This window comes from Nelumbo lutea, chromosome 8 (assembly GCF_056320005.1).
Source record: "Nelumbo lutea isolate HS-2025 chromosome 8, American lotus-T2T, whole genome shotgun sequence".
NCBI classification, from domain to species: Eukaryota; Viridiplantae; Streptophyta; class Magnoliopsida; order Proteales; family Nelumbonaceae; genus Nelumbo; species Nelumbo lutea.
Window position 1 is genome coordinate 59,804,753 of NC_142691.1, and position 14,317 is coordinate 59,819,069.

At 38.4% G+C, this 14,317-nt stretch overlaps 1 protein-coding gene across 25 annotated transcripts in view; it reads right to left on the reverse strand.

Annotated features, from left to right (window-relative positions):
- Positions 1-548: 548 nt before the first annotated feature.
- Positions 549-14,317, reverse strand: part of LOC148844444 (bromo-adjacent homology (BAH) domain-containing protein) — a 55,044-nt gene continuing 41,275 nt past the window's right edge. For 9 of the 25 annotated variants that reach the window (XM_088957324.1, XM_088957311.1, XM_088957312.1 and 6 more), the window contains 8 exons: positions 6,333-6,425; positions 4,292-4,370; positions 4,123-4,213; positions 1,536-1,644; positions 1,320-1,436; positions 1,139-1,217; positions 949-1,050; positions 549-842 (listed from right to left, as the gene is read on the reverse strand). In XM_088957324.1, coding sequence (XP_088813450.1) covers positions 1,167-1,217; positions 1,320-1,436; positions 1,536-1,644; positions 4,123-4,213; positions 4,292-4,370; positions 6,333-6,425 — 540 coding nt within the window. In that variant the 3' untranslated portion in view covers positions 549-842; positions 949-1,050; positions 1,139-1,166. Of the gene's footprint in view, positions 843-948; positions 1,051-1,133; positions 1,218-1,319; positions 1,437-1,535; positions 1,645-4,122; positions 4,214-4,291; positions 4,371-6,332; positions 6,426-14,317 lie in introns of all 25 variants that reach the window. The other 16 variants (XM_088957331.1, XM_088957317.1, XM_088957308.1 and 13 more) reach the window with 3 other exon arrangements.

Here is a 14,317-nt window from a genome sequence, read left to right on the forward strand (position 1 = left end):
TTGTAATTGTCACCCCGCTTTTAAAAGCTGCACACCTAGTGTGCCTTGCACCTTAGCCCAGGCACCCACCTCAGTCTAATTTATACACTTATGAATTGTCTTACAAATAGCGGCTGGGACTTGACCGAGCCCCTTGGAGAAACCCCAAAGAAGTCCACCATGCTAGGATCTCACCTTCGTAACCCGTACATAAGACATTCGTTTTGTAATTCTAATTTTACATTCTTATCTTTAAAAATATCTTTTATATTTACGATTCATTTTGTAATTAAATTCTTAACACGTACATAAAACATTCCTATATGAATGTTTTTTGGGTTAGATGATACCAAAGAAAATGACAAGCAAAACTTTGTTTTTCAGCTTACAATCCACTATTGTGTTAAGGAGAAAGGCTATAGAAGGAAAATGGGAATTTTAAGGCGAGAATTCCATACATAAGAATGATGTTCTGGTTTGCTACTTCGTTGTCCTTCGATGCCTGTAATTGGATGGATTGTTTGGAGTCGGGTTCTTTTATTAGTTAGAGAAAGAGGAAGGCAGTGAGATAGAGGATAAAAGAGAAAAGGATGTATTAGATACTAGCATACTATAATGTCAAGGGTCACTTGATTTGTACAGATGTACCTAACATGTATATGGCGCATAACCAGCTTGCCAAGAAACTGTTGCTATCATGTTGATATACAATTCGCATTGCCTTCTTCCAAAAAAGCTCCATCCAACCACTGAGTGCCATGTTGCAATTGATCCACATTTTTTTGGCGCCGAGCTACAATAAAATCACTCTCGCCCCCCAAATATATCTTGCAGTATATGAAATTACCACGCAAAGGAGGGCCCTGAAGTTAAAAACAACGCTTTCACAGTTTCATTTCGATAATTACCAACATCATTGATAATTTAGTTTAGATAGAGTAACAGTTATTTATACGTGGTTAAGTGTACCTCTTATCTTTATAGGAGCCCAGCAACCCTTCAACTCGTTAACCTGGATATTGGAAAGCACGGCTTGGATGAGCAAAATTTTCTCTTGCAACTTTTTCGTTTCTGCAGGGGCAAAAGATAATGGGTGGACTAAACAATGATTCCTATGGTGAGTAAATGGGTTCCATAGCTCATTTGGTGCCAACCTTACCAGAGGGACCAACACAAGAATCAGCAACTTATTTGAACTTAAGATTGTTTTCAACCTTTCTCAACTCCACCACTTGTTGCTGTTGAAAGAAAAAGGGCAGAGTAAGAATTAGAATAGCAATGATAAAGAAAAGGAAAATGTTCAAAAATAAATAACGAAACAGGAAAGAACGAGGTTTAACCTTGTATAACTCCTTCCACCATATGTCCAATCTTGTTTGAAGTAGTCTCCATTCCATGGCCATTTCGTATTCAATCGTATTGGGCTGAGAACAATGTGATGTAGATATTGCTCGTTTCTGGATAAAGAGGAACAACCACCATAAACAATAAATACCAAATACAAGAAAGATAACCCCCCAAAACCAATAGAATGTAAAAGCAACAAATATACAGACCATGTCCTCACGCGGCATTTGAAGTCTAACTTTGTCAATGAAGAGATGCCCAACAAAGGCAGACCGTTTTCTTTCCAATACAGGATTTACTCTGCTACCAATAAGAGGTCTACAAATAAAGCAAAGCCACAAAATCAGACTCCTGAAATATGAAAAATCACAAAAAAAAAAAAACCAAACCCATTGGTGAAATGAAATGGCTATTGAAATAGCATACAATATCCAACATTATGGAAAAAATAGCTAGGGGCCAGATGTTTCTCTGTAAAGATTTCGTTTCCATGAATGCAATGTTTTGGATGAAGTATACTTAATAAGCACAAGGTAGGAGAAAGTGTGAATGTTGTATACTTTTTTTGGTAGATGTGAATGTTGTATACTTGTATTATAATAATATATCAGAAAGTAATACAACAGCCAAGAGGAAAGCAACACACTAATCAGATAAAACTATATTTTCTTCTTTAAGGGATGAAGTTTTTTTTTGATAAATACTTTAAGGGATGAAGTTTATATTTGTATAAACGCAGATGGTAACAGAATTAACAGATGCAAAAAAGGGCAAGAATGAAAAGCCAGGCATTGTAATGCAAAGTTAACAATACACATTTTTAGAGTTCCTCTTACCATTGAATGAACCATCGCAATGACAAAAATGCTTTTATTTATTGTCTAACAGACCAATTTTGGCAATGCTGGTATACTATATTATGAACACAAGTCAGCAATATTCAGCTGTCCAAAGGGCTTTCTATATTAGAGGAACACGAGCAAGGTTATTATTTTTCCCTTTCTTTGTTGATTTGACAAGCATACATATATGACCCAATTTTTCCAGTGAAAGTTTGTATTTATATTTCTTTTGGTGGAATTGATGTAAGTTAAAGGGTAGTGAGCAGGGTAGAAGAGGGTTGCTGCCAAATTTTTTTGAATATAAACTTATTGTGTACTTCTTGTACACGCTAGTACAATTCTCTTTGTAAGCGATGAAGTTTCAGTTACTGATAAAAAATTATATTTATAAACTTAACCCAACAAAGCCATACCCCAAATACTCGAGTCTGCCACACAAATCTCATTTTCCCATCCCATTTATCGTTTACCAAGTATTGTACGATTATATCTGGTGCTGTGACTCCCAAGATCACATGTCCAGTATAATTTTATATAAGTATACTTAAACAACTAATGCAGCGTCTTACTTTGTATGATAGAGATAGATAAGGTATGAACCAACATGCACCATGGTTCAGAAAAAAAAATAAATAAATAAGAAAAAAGAGAGGGACAACAGAATTTATTTGCAAAAAGATATATAAAGATTTACAACTGGCACACCCTGGCCCCCTGAGCGTCATCCAAAACAAGGCAGGAGAGGGAAACCAGGAAATCTGTAGGCACAAAAATAGTTCATTTACATATGCTGATCAGCTATCTAAAGATGTGGGAAAAGCTCATCACCTATCTAAAGCTCAAAAGGATTCTATTGACCCCATGGCCAACCATCAGAACATGGCTTTTCCTAATTCTGATCCATTTTTGGTAGTTTAACCTTTCACGAATTTTTCCTGCACTGTTACAGAGTTGTTTATCCAAGGGGAAAGAGCATGGCTGCAACAATGCATCTTGACTAAAGGAGCACATGCCCCTTATAGGAATTCTTGTTGGCATCATTGAAGAATTTGGAAGACTATAGGGAGGGAAAAATAGCTGAAGACAGGAACTAGTCCATCAATGAAAATTCATAGCCCATATGCATTAAGTGGTTAGTGTTCATATCATCATGCAATGTGGACCACAGGTCAGGAGAATTGTACAGTGCCAATTTATGAAAAATGGTGTTTGTTTAAATAATTTGTTCTTTCGTATCACTTCTTTGGACATTTAAATAAGTACAATAAACATATTGAAAATATAAATGTCTTTTCATTTTTGCAAAAGGGTTAGATGTTCAAATATTCTAAAATTTAAATCCAATAAAGGACACATCAACAAGTACAATTAAGACATCAAAATGCAAATATCTTTTCATCATCTTACCCCTGATCAAACTTGTATGGTATTCAAAGTAATATGCCCAGAATCATACCCGGTCTGGTACATGATTAACCCCTACCTCAAATTATAGTATATTACCCCTTTCATGGTGCTTCTGTAAAGCACGCAAGTGGATGATCATGAGAAATTACAGGCCCCTCAAGATTGCTGGACTCTGGCATTTTGAAATAATTTTTATAGTTCATTCTATCTTAACTCCATCCTTTTCCATGTGGATGACATTATGTATGTAATTAGCTCCCTCTTCATTCAACGAATTTATTTCGTCATATACATATATGTGTGTAATAAATCATGTTTTGTTCTGCCAACATTCTTTGTTTGATAAGGACGCATATCACTAATATTATTGTTTGCTAAAACCACTAAAAAAATTAAAGTGCTATTAGTGTTTAACATTATATGTATGTGTATATCATATTTTCAATAAGTATGTGCACAAAATGATCCGCCAAACAATAATCCAATCTCATAACATTTTACAGTACACATGAAATCTTGGACAATATATTTAAGAAACAAAGAATACCTTCCATTAGGTAGCATAAGGCATCCCTCATCTAATTTTCTAATTGCCATCTCCGCTGCTTCTCTTGTTTTGAAAATAACAAAAGCTTGACCTGGAACATGGAACATCACCAAGTCAAAAACTAATTTCCCTCCTACCATTAAAACCAATTAAATCGGTGATATCATACCAGAATGTGGACTAGACGTAGAAGTGTGCTGCACCACCTTTGCTGTGCAGTTTTCCCTAAAACCATGCCAAATTATATCCTGAAACATGAAAAAATTCAATTATAAAGATAAGGAAAAAGACTCAGTGACAAAGGGGTTTACTCAAAAGGAAGGAGTTGACTACAAAGAAACATTTGCTCCCGTAGCAAAACTCAACACTATCAGAGTCCTACTCTCATTAGCTGCAAACTTCTCGTGGGAGCTTCATCAGCTGGATGTGAAGAATGCTTTTTTAAATAGTGATCTACATGAGGATGTATTCATGGATCCTCCGCCAGGTTATGAATTTGGCAGAAAAGTGTGTAAACTGAGAAAGGCACTATATGGCCTTAAACAGTCCCCTCATGCCTGGGAAACTTATTGCTCTTATCGTCTATGTAGATGATATGGTAATTACTGGGGATGATAAGGAGGAGATCAATAGACTGAAGGAGGTCCTAGCGGCTGAATTTGAAATCAAAGACCTGGGTCAATTGAGGTACTTCCTAGGGATTGAAGTTGCTAGATCCAAAGAGGGCACCTATATATGTCAACGGAAATACATCATTGACCTTCTACAAGAGACAGGCATGTTGAGGTGCAGGCCAGCAGATACTCCAATAGAACCGAATCATGGTCTACAGGAGTCAGTGGGAGAGGACTACCCTGATAAGGAGAGATACCAGAAGTTACTGGGGAAGTTAATTTACTTGTCCCTCGTCCCGACATTGCTTATGTCGTTCATGTTGTCAGCCAGTTTATGCACAATCCCAAAATTCCTCACATGAAGGTTGTAGAAAGAATTCTCAGATATTTGAAGTCTTGCCCTGGGAAAGGGATTCTGTTAAAAAAAAAACAATAGAATTGAAGTTGAAGGATATACTGATGCAGATTGGGCTTGTTCTATGGGTGAAAGAAAGTCGACTTCAAGTTACTGCACTTTTGTTGGGGGAAATCTAGTTACATGGAGAAGTAAAAAACAAAATGTTGTTGCAAGGTCTAGTGCAGAGGCAGAATATCGAGCTATGGCTCATGGTGTTGTGGAACTGTTGTGGCTTAAAATTCTTCTTGGTGAACTGGGAGTGAAGACTGAGTGTCCTCTCAAGTTGTACTGCGACAACAAGGCTGCTATCAACATTACAAATAACCCAGTGCAACATGATAGAACAAAACATATTGAGATAGACCGCCATTTTGTTAGAGAAAGAATAGTCACAGGAGAACTCTGCATTCCCTACACTCCCTCAGAGATGCAAATTGTAGATGTTTTAACTAAAGGGAACCACAGTGAAATTTTTGGACTTACTGGGCAAGCTAAACATGATTGACATCCATGCTTAGCTTGAGGGGGAGTGTTGGTTCGGCTGATATGCTGTTATTCTCTTGTCTGGGTTGGGTATTAGAGTCTCTAGTTAATGGGCCTTAGTAACTGGGCCTAATTGTATCTTGTGTTTTATTAGACTGGGTGTCCCATCACTAATCAAGGGCATCATGGTCCTTTCATGTAAATTATGTATTGCTCTTATATTAGTGAACAGTGTCGGCAGATGAACACTTTCGGCAAACAAATCATACTCTCCTCTCTTCTTCTTCCTCTTCTTATTCTTCTCAGCTCTTTCAACAGGTTCAGTTCGGCAAACAAATGGGATATCAGAATAGAATTCAGAATCAAGTGCATTTGTGAGTGCATAATGCTTGAAGTCTGAATGGGCAAAAGAGAGAACATTGTAAGATACTGTGAAGATAGAGGATTTCTAAAAATTGAATTAGATGTCTGCCTAGTAAAGGCCAGCAGTCATGTCCACAGCTTAATAATACCTCAGGAATAGGGGCTTGTTCCTGCTGGAAAGATTGGTTGAAATGTATTTATAGAAGCTAGTAAAAGGACCAAGGTAAAAAAAAAATGAAATAAATGCATAGAACAGCAAGTCCGCAGATACTGAAAACTGACCACTAACATGCAATGTCACAAGAGTAAAGGCCTTGTCCAAACAACAGTTTGGACTCTAATACAATTATTACCTCTACTTCCGCTGACGTATATGCCGGATCCAGATTCTGAAGCAGAACAAGTGTTTCTTGCTCATAGGCAGTCTTCATTCTTTCCTCCCAAGGCTGACAAAGAGATCACAAAGATAATTCGTATCATTACTTTTTTTTGATGGATCAGAAATAATTTGTTATCTCAAATAAGGCAAACAACAATGATGAAGGCTTGGGTTTGTAGATCAGACAAACAAGTAAATAGGCATCAACCTCTATTTTGGAGGAAGAAGAGACAGGCATTTTAAACAAGTGCATACATAATCAGATATGAAGTCAAGCAATATAACTTGAAAACCATACAACAAACAACTAATTGTTACACATGTTGAAACAAGTGCATATATAATCAGGTATGAAGTCAAGAACAATATAGTTTAAAACCAATAAAAGAATGGAGGACTGAGTAGAGAACATTTTTCAAGTTAAGTCTTGGAATGAGTAATTGTAACACAATTAGCTGAGGGCTCTCATTCATAATTTATTTTGATCCACAACAACAAGCTATTATCAAAGGAATTGGAAAACCTAGCTTCCATCTCCTTATGTGTGCATCTTCTAAAATCTAAACAAATAGAGCGAAAAGCACTAATTGTCTTTTCTTGTCTTTCCAGTTTGCATCTCAAGTATGGAGCCAGCCACCTCATTGTTTTCCGTGCCACATGGACTCCACCTCCAGATAATCTTTAGTTCATCTCACCCGTTCCCTTTTTGCACAAGAAGACAAAAAATATTGCAGCATCATAGCACAGTAACAGCTCTCTAGAGATGATTGGGTGAAGAGAGCAAATTCACCACATAATTGGCCTTGTAAAAGTAAAAATTGCTCACAGCATTTTGTCATGTCAAGATTTTAAAGGGGTAACCTTGATTTATTACAGGGATGGCAGATGATAGTGGGTGCATCTGCCAGAAGATAGCAAAGGATTATTAATTGAGATAGCGAAAGACTGCTGTTTGGATGGCCCTGGAGCAGGGCATACACATTAAATTTCAATGGTTGCAGTTGAGGCAACTATATTGGTTCAGGGATTGGTTTAGAAGAGAAGACAATGGAAATATATTACATTATTACTCAGCTTCCCAGGACCAGCTGCCAAGCACCATTCAATATAAACGGAGTTTTTGCTCTCTTGCAGTGTTTAAAACTTGTTTCATCCACACGCTTGACAGATTTACAAGTTGAAGGAGATTGCTGAGTTGTCATTAACTGGCTGCATTAGGGGAATGATATTCCCTGGACATTAAGATTCTTGTCATTAAACAATTTTTTTTATCAATAACAGTAAAACTTTATTAATGATGTGAATATTTATGAAGCTTTAGATACAATAGGGGAGGTAAACAGACTTAACTCCCCAACAACAGAATACAAAGACAGAAAGTTAAAAATTAGCCCAAAAGATAGCCTCCCTATTAACCCCCTGCTTGGCCAGCCCATCTGCAAATGAGTTAGCAGACCTCTTCACCCAGCTATAATGTATCTCAATGTCTCTGCCCAACCAACAGAATTTTTTCTTTTCATTGTTATAGCTCCACAAGCCACTGTCCTCTTCCTTCATCCATCTAATCACCACCTTTGAGTTACCTTCCAAGATCAAACGTCTGATATTTAGTTCCCTTGCTCTTTAAATTCCTTCCAGAGCTGCAAGGATCTCAGCTCTAAGAGAGTCTCCTTCCCTAATGGAGCCTGAGAACAAAGCAAATAATAACCCCCTCCTCATTCCTGAACACTCCCCCAATCCCAGAAGGTCCTGGATTCCCCAAACTACTTCCATCAAAATTCAGTTTTATAAATCCAGAGAGAGGAGGGGACCATGAGGGACTAGGAGTCCTCTTACACAAAGCAGAAGTAGCTATCTCTTTCCAATTTCTTAATAAGTCAGCCACAGGAAAGTCTGAAAACAGCTCCAGAGATTTTAGCCAATGGACAGACCTTAAAAGTATTAGATCTAATGGGTTTGCCAGAGATATGTCCTTGTCTGAGAAAATTCATGAGTTTCGTTTTTCCCAAAGGGTCCAACATACAGCTGCCCTAATGGTCCTCCGCATAATCTTCCCTCTCTTCTTAGGCCACCTGAAAAAATGTGGGAGAAAACAGCCTCTGGACACTCTTGGGAGGATTCCAAGAACACCCAAAGAGGGAAAGAGCCCACTCCCATACAGTTTTAGCGACCTTACAAGAAACCATAAGGTGGTAACCAGTTTCCCCATCAGCTTTACAAAGAGTACACCAATTAGGAAGTAAGCAAGAATTGGGACTCTTTCTTTGAAGCAAATCATTTGTGTTAATTCTTTCTAGGAAAATTTCCCAACAAAAACTACCAACCCGAGGAGGAATGGGTTTGCTCCATATCTCTTTAATTGGAAAAGACACCCCAAATGTGACAGGAGGCTGAGTTAAAGTTTCAAAAAACGAAGCACAAGAGAAAGTACCTGAGGTGGAAGGAGTCTAGAATCTAGTGTCCTCCTTATTAGGATCCAGAAAGACATTCTCAAGGATGATTAACAAAGATAAGATCCTTATTAGTGTCCTCCTTATTCGATTACCAGAGTTAAAACCATACCTGACCCAAGGGGAGAAAGCTAAAAGCAAATCATGAATGGATTTACAAGGAAAAGCAGTTGTAGCCCTTGTTGCGCTTCCAGGATCCCAACCGTTGTCTTCTAGCCCATGTATGCTAGCCACAATCTTAGCCCACAACTTATCTTTTTCCATTGTAAATCTCCACAATCATTTCCCCAGCAAAGCCATATTCCTTTACTTGATGTTACCAACCCAAGGCTTCCTAGCTTTTTACCTCTAGTTACCACCTCCCAACTCACCCTATGATCTCTCTTTTCCTCTCCAAGCTCCAAAAGAAAGTCCCTCATTAATTTTTCCAAAAGGTTGGAAACCTTAGTGGGGATCTTAAACACTGACGAAAAGTAGACAGGAAGGTTAACTAGGGTAGACCTAATCAAAGTGATTCTCCCCCCAAGGAAAGATAGTTTTTCCTCCAAGATGCAAGCCTCTTCTCAAATCTCTCCACTATCGGATCCCAGAAGCTTTCATACTATTGCAATCCCTAGCACTCCTATATATTCACTTAACTCCCTCTCCTCCATATTCACTCCCACTACACAACTCTTATCAAAGTTCACCTTGAGGTTAGACGTCTGCTCAAAAAGTTGTATTGTCAATTTCAAATTCTAGATCTAATCTATGTCCCCACCTTCACAGAACAGGATTGTGTCATCTACAAATTGCAGATGTGTCGGTGGTACCTCCCTTCCTACACGCCAACCCTTTATTAAGCTCCTCGAGTCAAATCTATGGATTAATCTCCAAAGTACATCAGTAATCAGAGTGAATAGAAAGGGGGAGAGTGGGTCACCTTGTCTTATACCTCTAGAGGTAGGAAAGAAGTCAACCACAACTCCATTCACCAAGATAGAATAGTGACAAGTCCTAATGCAGCCCCATATCCATTTACACCACTTGTCTCCAAAACCAAAACCCCTCAACACCTCCAACAAGAAAGACCAATCAACCAAGTCATAAGCCTTCTCCAAATACAATTTGCAGACCACTCCCTTCTTCTTAGATTTCCCAAAGCTCTCCAAGCTCTCATTAGCAATGAGGATTTGATCTATGATTTGTCTTCCCTCCACGAAAGCACCTTGGATGGGTGCAATAATGAGGGGAAGGATCTTCTTTATCTTGAGAGACAAGACTTTTGCAATTATTTTATACAAGCTATTCACCAAACTGATAGGTCTAAAATCCCTTGGTTGTGATGCCTCTTTCTTCTTTGGGACTAAAGAAATGAAAGTTGAGTTCAACCCCGGATTAATTATTCCCCTTCTATGAAACTCCTCAAAGACTACCCCAAGATCCTTCTCCACAACATCCCAACAATCCTGATAAAAAACCATTGTAAAGCCGTCTGGGCCTAGAGCTTTTGCCCTATCAATTGAGAATACTACTTCCTTTATCTCCTCTAGATCAAAACTCTTTTCTAACCGCTCTCTGTTCTCCACGCTTAAAGTTGGCCATTCCAAACCCTCCAACCACACCCTCTTATTTAAAGGTCTTCTAAATGTAGATTTGAAATGATTTACTAAGGCCTTTGCAATTTCTACCTGGTGGGATAAAAATGATACTTCTACTTCCAATTTTGATATGAAATTCTTTTTCCTCCTACCATTTGCCACTGAATGGAAGAATCTAGTGTTTCTATCACCCTCCTTTAGCCACTTACACCTGGATTTCTGCCTCCAACTTATTTCCTCTTTAACTAGAATATCCTCCATTTGCCTCCTCAAATCCCATCTCAACTTCCTATCTATATCCAATTCCTCAGTTTGCTCTAGCAATACTTGTTTTCCTTCCTCTATTCTTCCGAATTCCAACTTATTCCACTCCTTTATTTGTGATTTTAGAAACTGAAGTTTCTTGTGGAACTTCATTCCCTCTTAGTCTAATGAACCCTGGATGGGTCAACCACATATTCTCAAACTTGAATGGGGTAGGTCCATCACATCTCATTTCCTCCTTACATATCACTATGGGCCAATTATCTGAATTAAGCCTTGGGAGTGCCTTAGATGCTAGATTACCCCAATGTTCCTCCCAATCTATTGAGAGCAAAAATCTGGCCAGCTTAGAGCATATTGACCTTGATTGAAGGTTGGACCAAGTGAAGTTATTATTTAGGAGTGGAAGTTATTTCATCTCAAATGTATCCACAAATTGGTTGAATTTCCTCATACTTGTTGTCATTCTCTATCTAGAGTTGTTGGTTTCCTCTGTGAACCGCACTACATTAAAGTCCCCTCCCACACACCATGGTCCTCCCCAAAGGCCTCTAATATGACTCAATTCTTCCCATAATTTCTTCCTCGGCCTATAGTCATTGGGGCCATATACATTTGCTAGTACCCATTCAAACCCATCTTCCACCTGTCTAAACTTCACAAAAACAAAATGATCACCTATTAGTTCCTCCACTCCTATTAGTATCTTTTCTTTCCACAATGTTATAATCCCACCTGAGGAGTCCAACGAGGGAGCAACCGCCCACTTTATCCCCCTAGAACTCCACACACTTCTTGCCCATCTGCAATCGAATTCCATTCATTTGGACTCCTGAATTAATACAACATCCGGGTTAAACTTCTTAATCACCTTTTTGACTGTTGCTCTCTTCCTGACACTACCCAACCCCCTCACATTCCAACTTAGGATTCTCATTTTAATTTTGACAATCAGCCCTAACCCCTCCAAATTCTATTTCAACCCTTTCCTTCTCTCCCCTCTCACCTCAAACTTCTTGTCCCCCTCAATGTCTCTTCTTAATCTCTCAACTTCACTCAACTTTCTTTTCTTGATCTTACTGACCTCTTTTTTTTGGAGATAAGCTTTTAAATCATTTGGATTCTTCAGTTTACACCCCAACTTACCCACAAATTCTACAAGTGACTCTTCTCTACTAGTCTCCTCTTTTTGTCTTGTTTCACTCCCCCCACTCCTAAGAGTCTACTCAACCCTTTCCTCATTTTCTCCACCACTGACCCTTTCAGCCTCCTCTATAACCTCCCTCTGCAGTTCCTTCCTCTCCACTTCTCCTATTAAACTCTCAATGATCCCCCAATTTTTTTCCTCCCTGCATGTTTTCCCCACCAATTCCTCCCCTTCCTTATCCCCTTGTGGTCTCACTATGGCTTCCATGAGACTAGAGCCTTCTCCACTTCTCCCATTAAACAAATCTTTAAATTGGTTGTTCAGGTAGAAAGCTAGAGCAGCTAACCTTCCCCAGCTTCTAAGCCTTATCAGGTATGATGTGTGTACTTGGTCTTTTATGAGAGAGATGAGGAGATCCAAGTGCCTTAATTCTAATCTCACAATGAGAGTTCAGTGGGAAAGGAGATTGGCAAAAGGGTTGGCTCATGGCTGACCTACTAACTAAGCAAAGGGTGAACACGGATCACTGACTCTTGGCTCAATTGTAATTTTACTTTGTTTTTTAAAGCAGCAACTCGCAGCTTCTGGGAGAACTCTGTTTTGTATCCACTTGTCAGTTTACTTTATTTATTATTTACCTTAATAAAATACTTCATGATTCATCAAAAAAAAAAAAAAAAAAAAACTAGAGCAGCTCACAGTTTCATTGATTCTATAGCAAGAACAGGAGCAACACGGGACATGAGGGAAACTTGTTAAGATTCAATATATTCATTTACATGTGTAATAGACATAAATCACCCTGTGTTCAAAAATAGACACACCAACTCCTTTTTTGATCAGGACTTTCGTTTTGTATGGATAATGTAAGGATTATAAAGGGTCAGTTTGGTTTTTTTCCAAGTACAGTATCTCTTTGTCCAGGGATACTCATGCAACATGTTGTTCTTATCTCTATTTTTGAATGAAAGAAAAAAAAAAAAGGATATTTCATTACCTTGCAGTTTCCAAAGAAATTTCTTGCAGTTTCAAAAGAAATACTCATGTTAATAGAAACATGCTGTTCCTATCTCTACTTTTTTTAAGGATAAAAGGAAATTTCATTAAACTGAAAAAAAAAAACAGAACATCTCAAAATGCTAGTTGTCTAGTTGACAAACCAACTTCTGAACAAAAGTTACACAGAAAAAAAAATCAAAATTACAAGGATTCAAACCCAAAGTGTTCCAGAAATTCTCCAACAGATCAGACTAATACATTTGGTCAAACTCGGAAGACTGAGGGCCCAGGCTGATACCATGTTGCCCAGTCCTGCTATCAAATATTCGATGTTCTTTGCCTTATCTTCAAATACCCTTCTATTCCTTTCTTTCCAGATGGCCCAATAGACTGTGAATGGAATACAGCTCCACAAGATTTGGCTTTCTTGCTTTCTCTGATTTTCAGCCACATGGAAAATATCTCTCTGAGGTCGAGGAATGAAATACAGTCACTCCAAAGAGATGAGAAAACTTTCCACATAAAGCTTGCTGCATTACATGAGAAGAATAAATGGAGGGCTGTTTCCTCCCGACTATGCATATAGCAACAATTTGCTAGCTGCAAACCTCTTGATTTTAGATGATCACAAGTTGGGATACTGTCATGTGCCACCAGCCAGGCAAAAACCTTTACCCTTGGGGGTACTGGATTGCCCCACACACCTTTTATCTGATCTAAATCCCTGCAATCTCTCAGTAGAGCCTTGTAAAAGGATTTAACTGAGAAACTTCCTTCTTTACAATTTTCGCCAATAACTGAATGCATTCTTCCACTTCTTGGTTCCAATAAAGGTCTTCTGAACTTCGGTTTCCAAATCACTTGCTCCCCACTCCACTCGTAACACTGCTCAATAGACATGTTCTGTCAATTTGTAAAGTCTTGGACACACCTCACATAATCTTCCCACATCCAACCACTCATCTTCTCAAAACCTTAACCTAAGACCTTCCCCAACTTTAAACTTAACTAAACTTCTGAATTCTTGATTGAAGCTCATGACTCCCTTCCACACACTCACCCCATAGGAACTTCTTACCTCCCTTGATTCCCTTCCTATCACTATTGCTTATCAAAAAAAAAAAAAGAAAAAACAGAGAAAGGTCCAGCAAAATGATCTCATTTATGCTATGCCCTGCATCGTGTTCGTGTGTGTTTATTGAGCTTTCTTCACTTCAACGACATGCGCTTTGCTTCACAGAGGCAATAATTAACCAGTGACTATCTCCTCCAGCATTGCTAATAACTAAAGGAAATGAGAAATGGATGACATGGAAAACACACAAAAACCTGACCACAAAATAAACTCAACCAAAACCTAATCCTCAAAAATGGCCTGGAGATGACTGGCCTGTATGTATCAAAGGATCCCACACCATCACATTGGTTTATATTCCTTCTTACTCTTCTCTTTGGAGTTGAGAAAGAAGTAAGGATGGTGCTGTCATTACCTAGGCAGTTCAAATAGACAAAAAGGAAT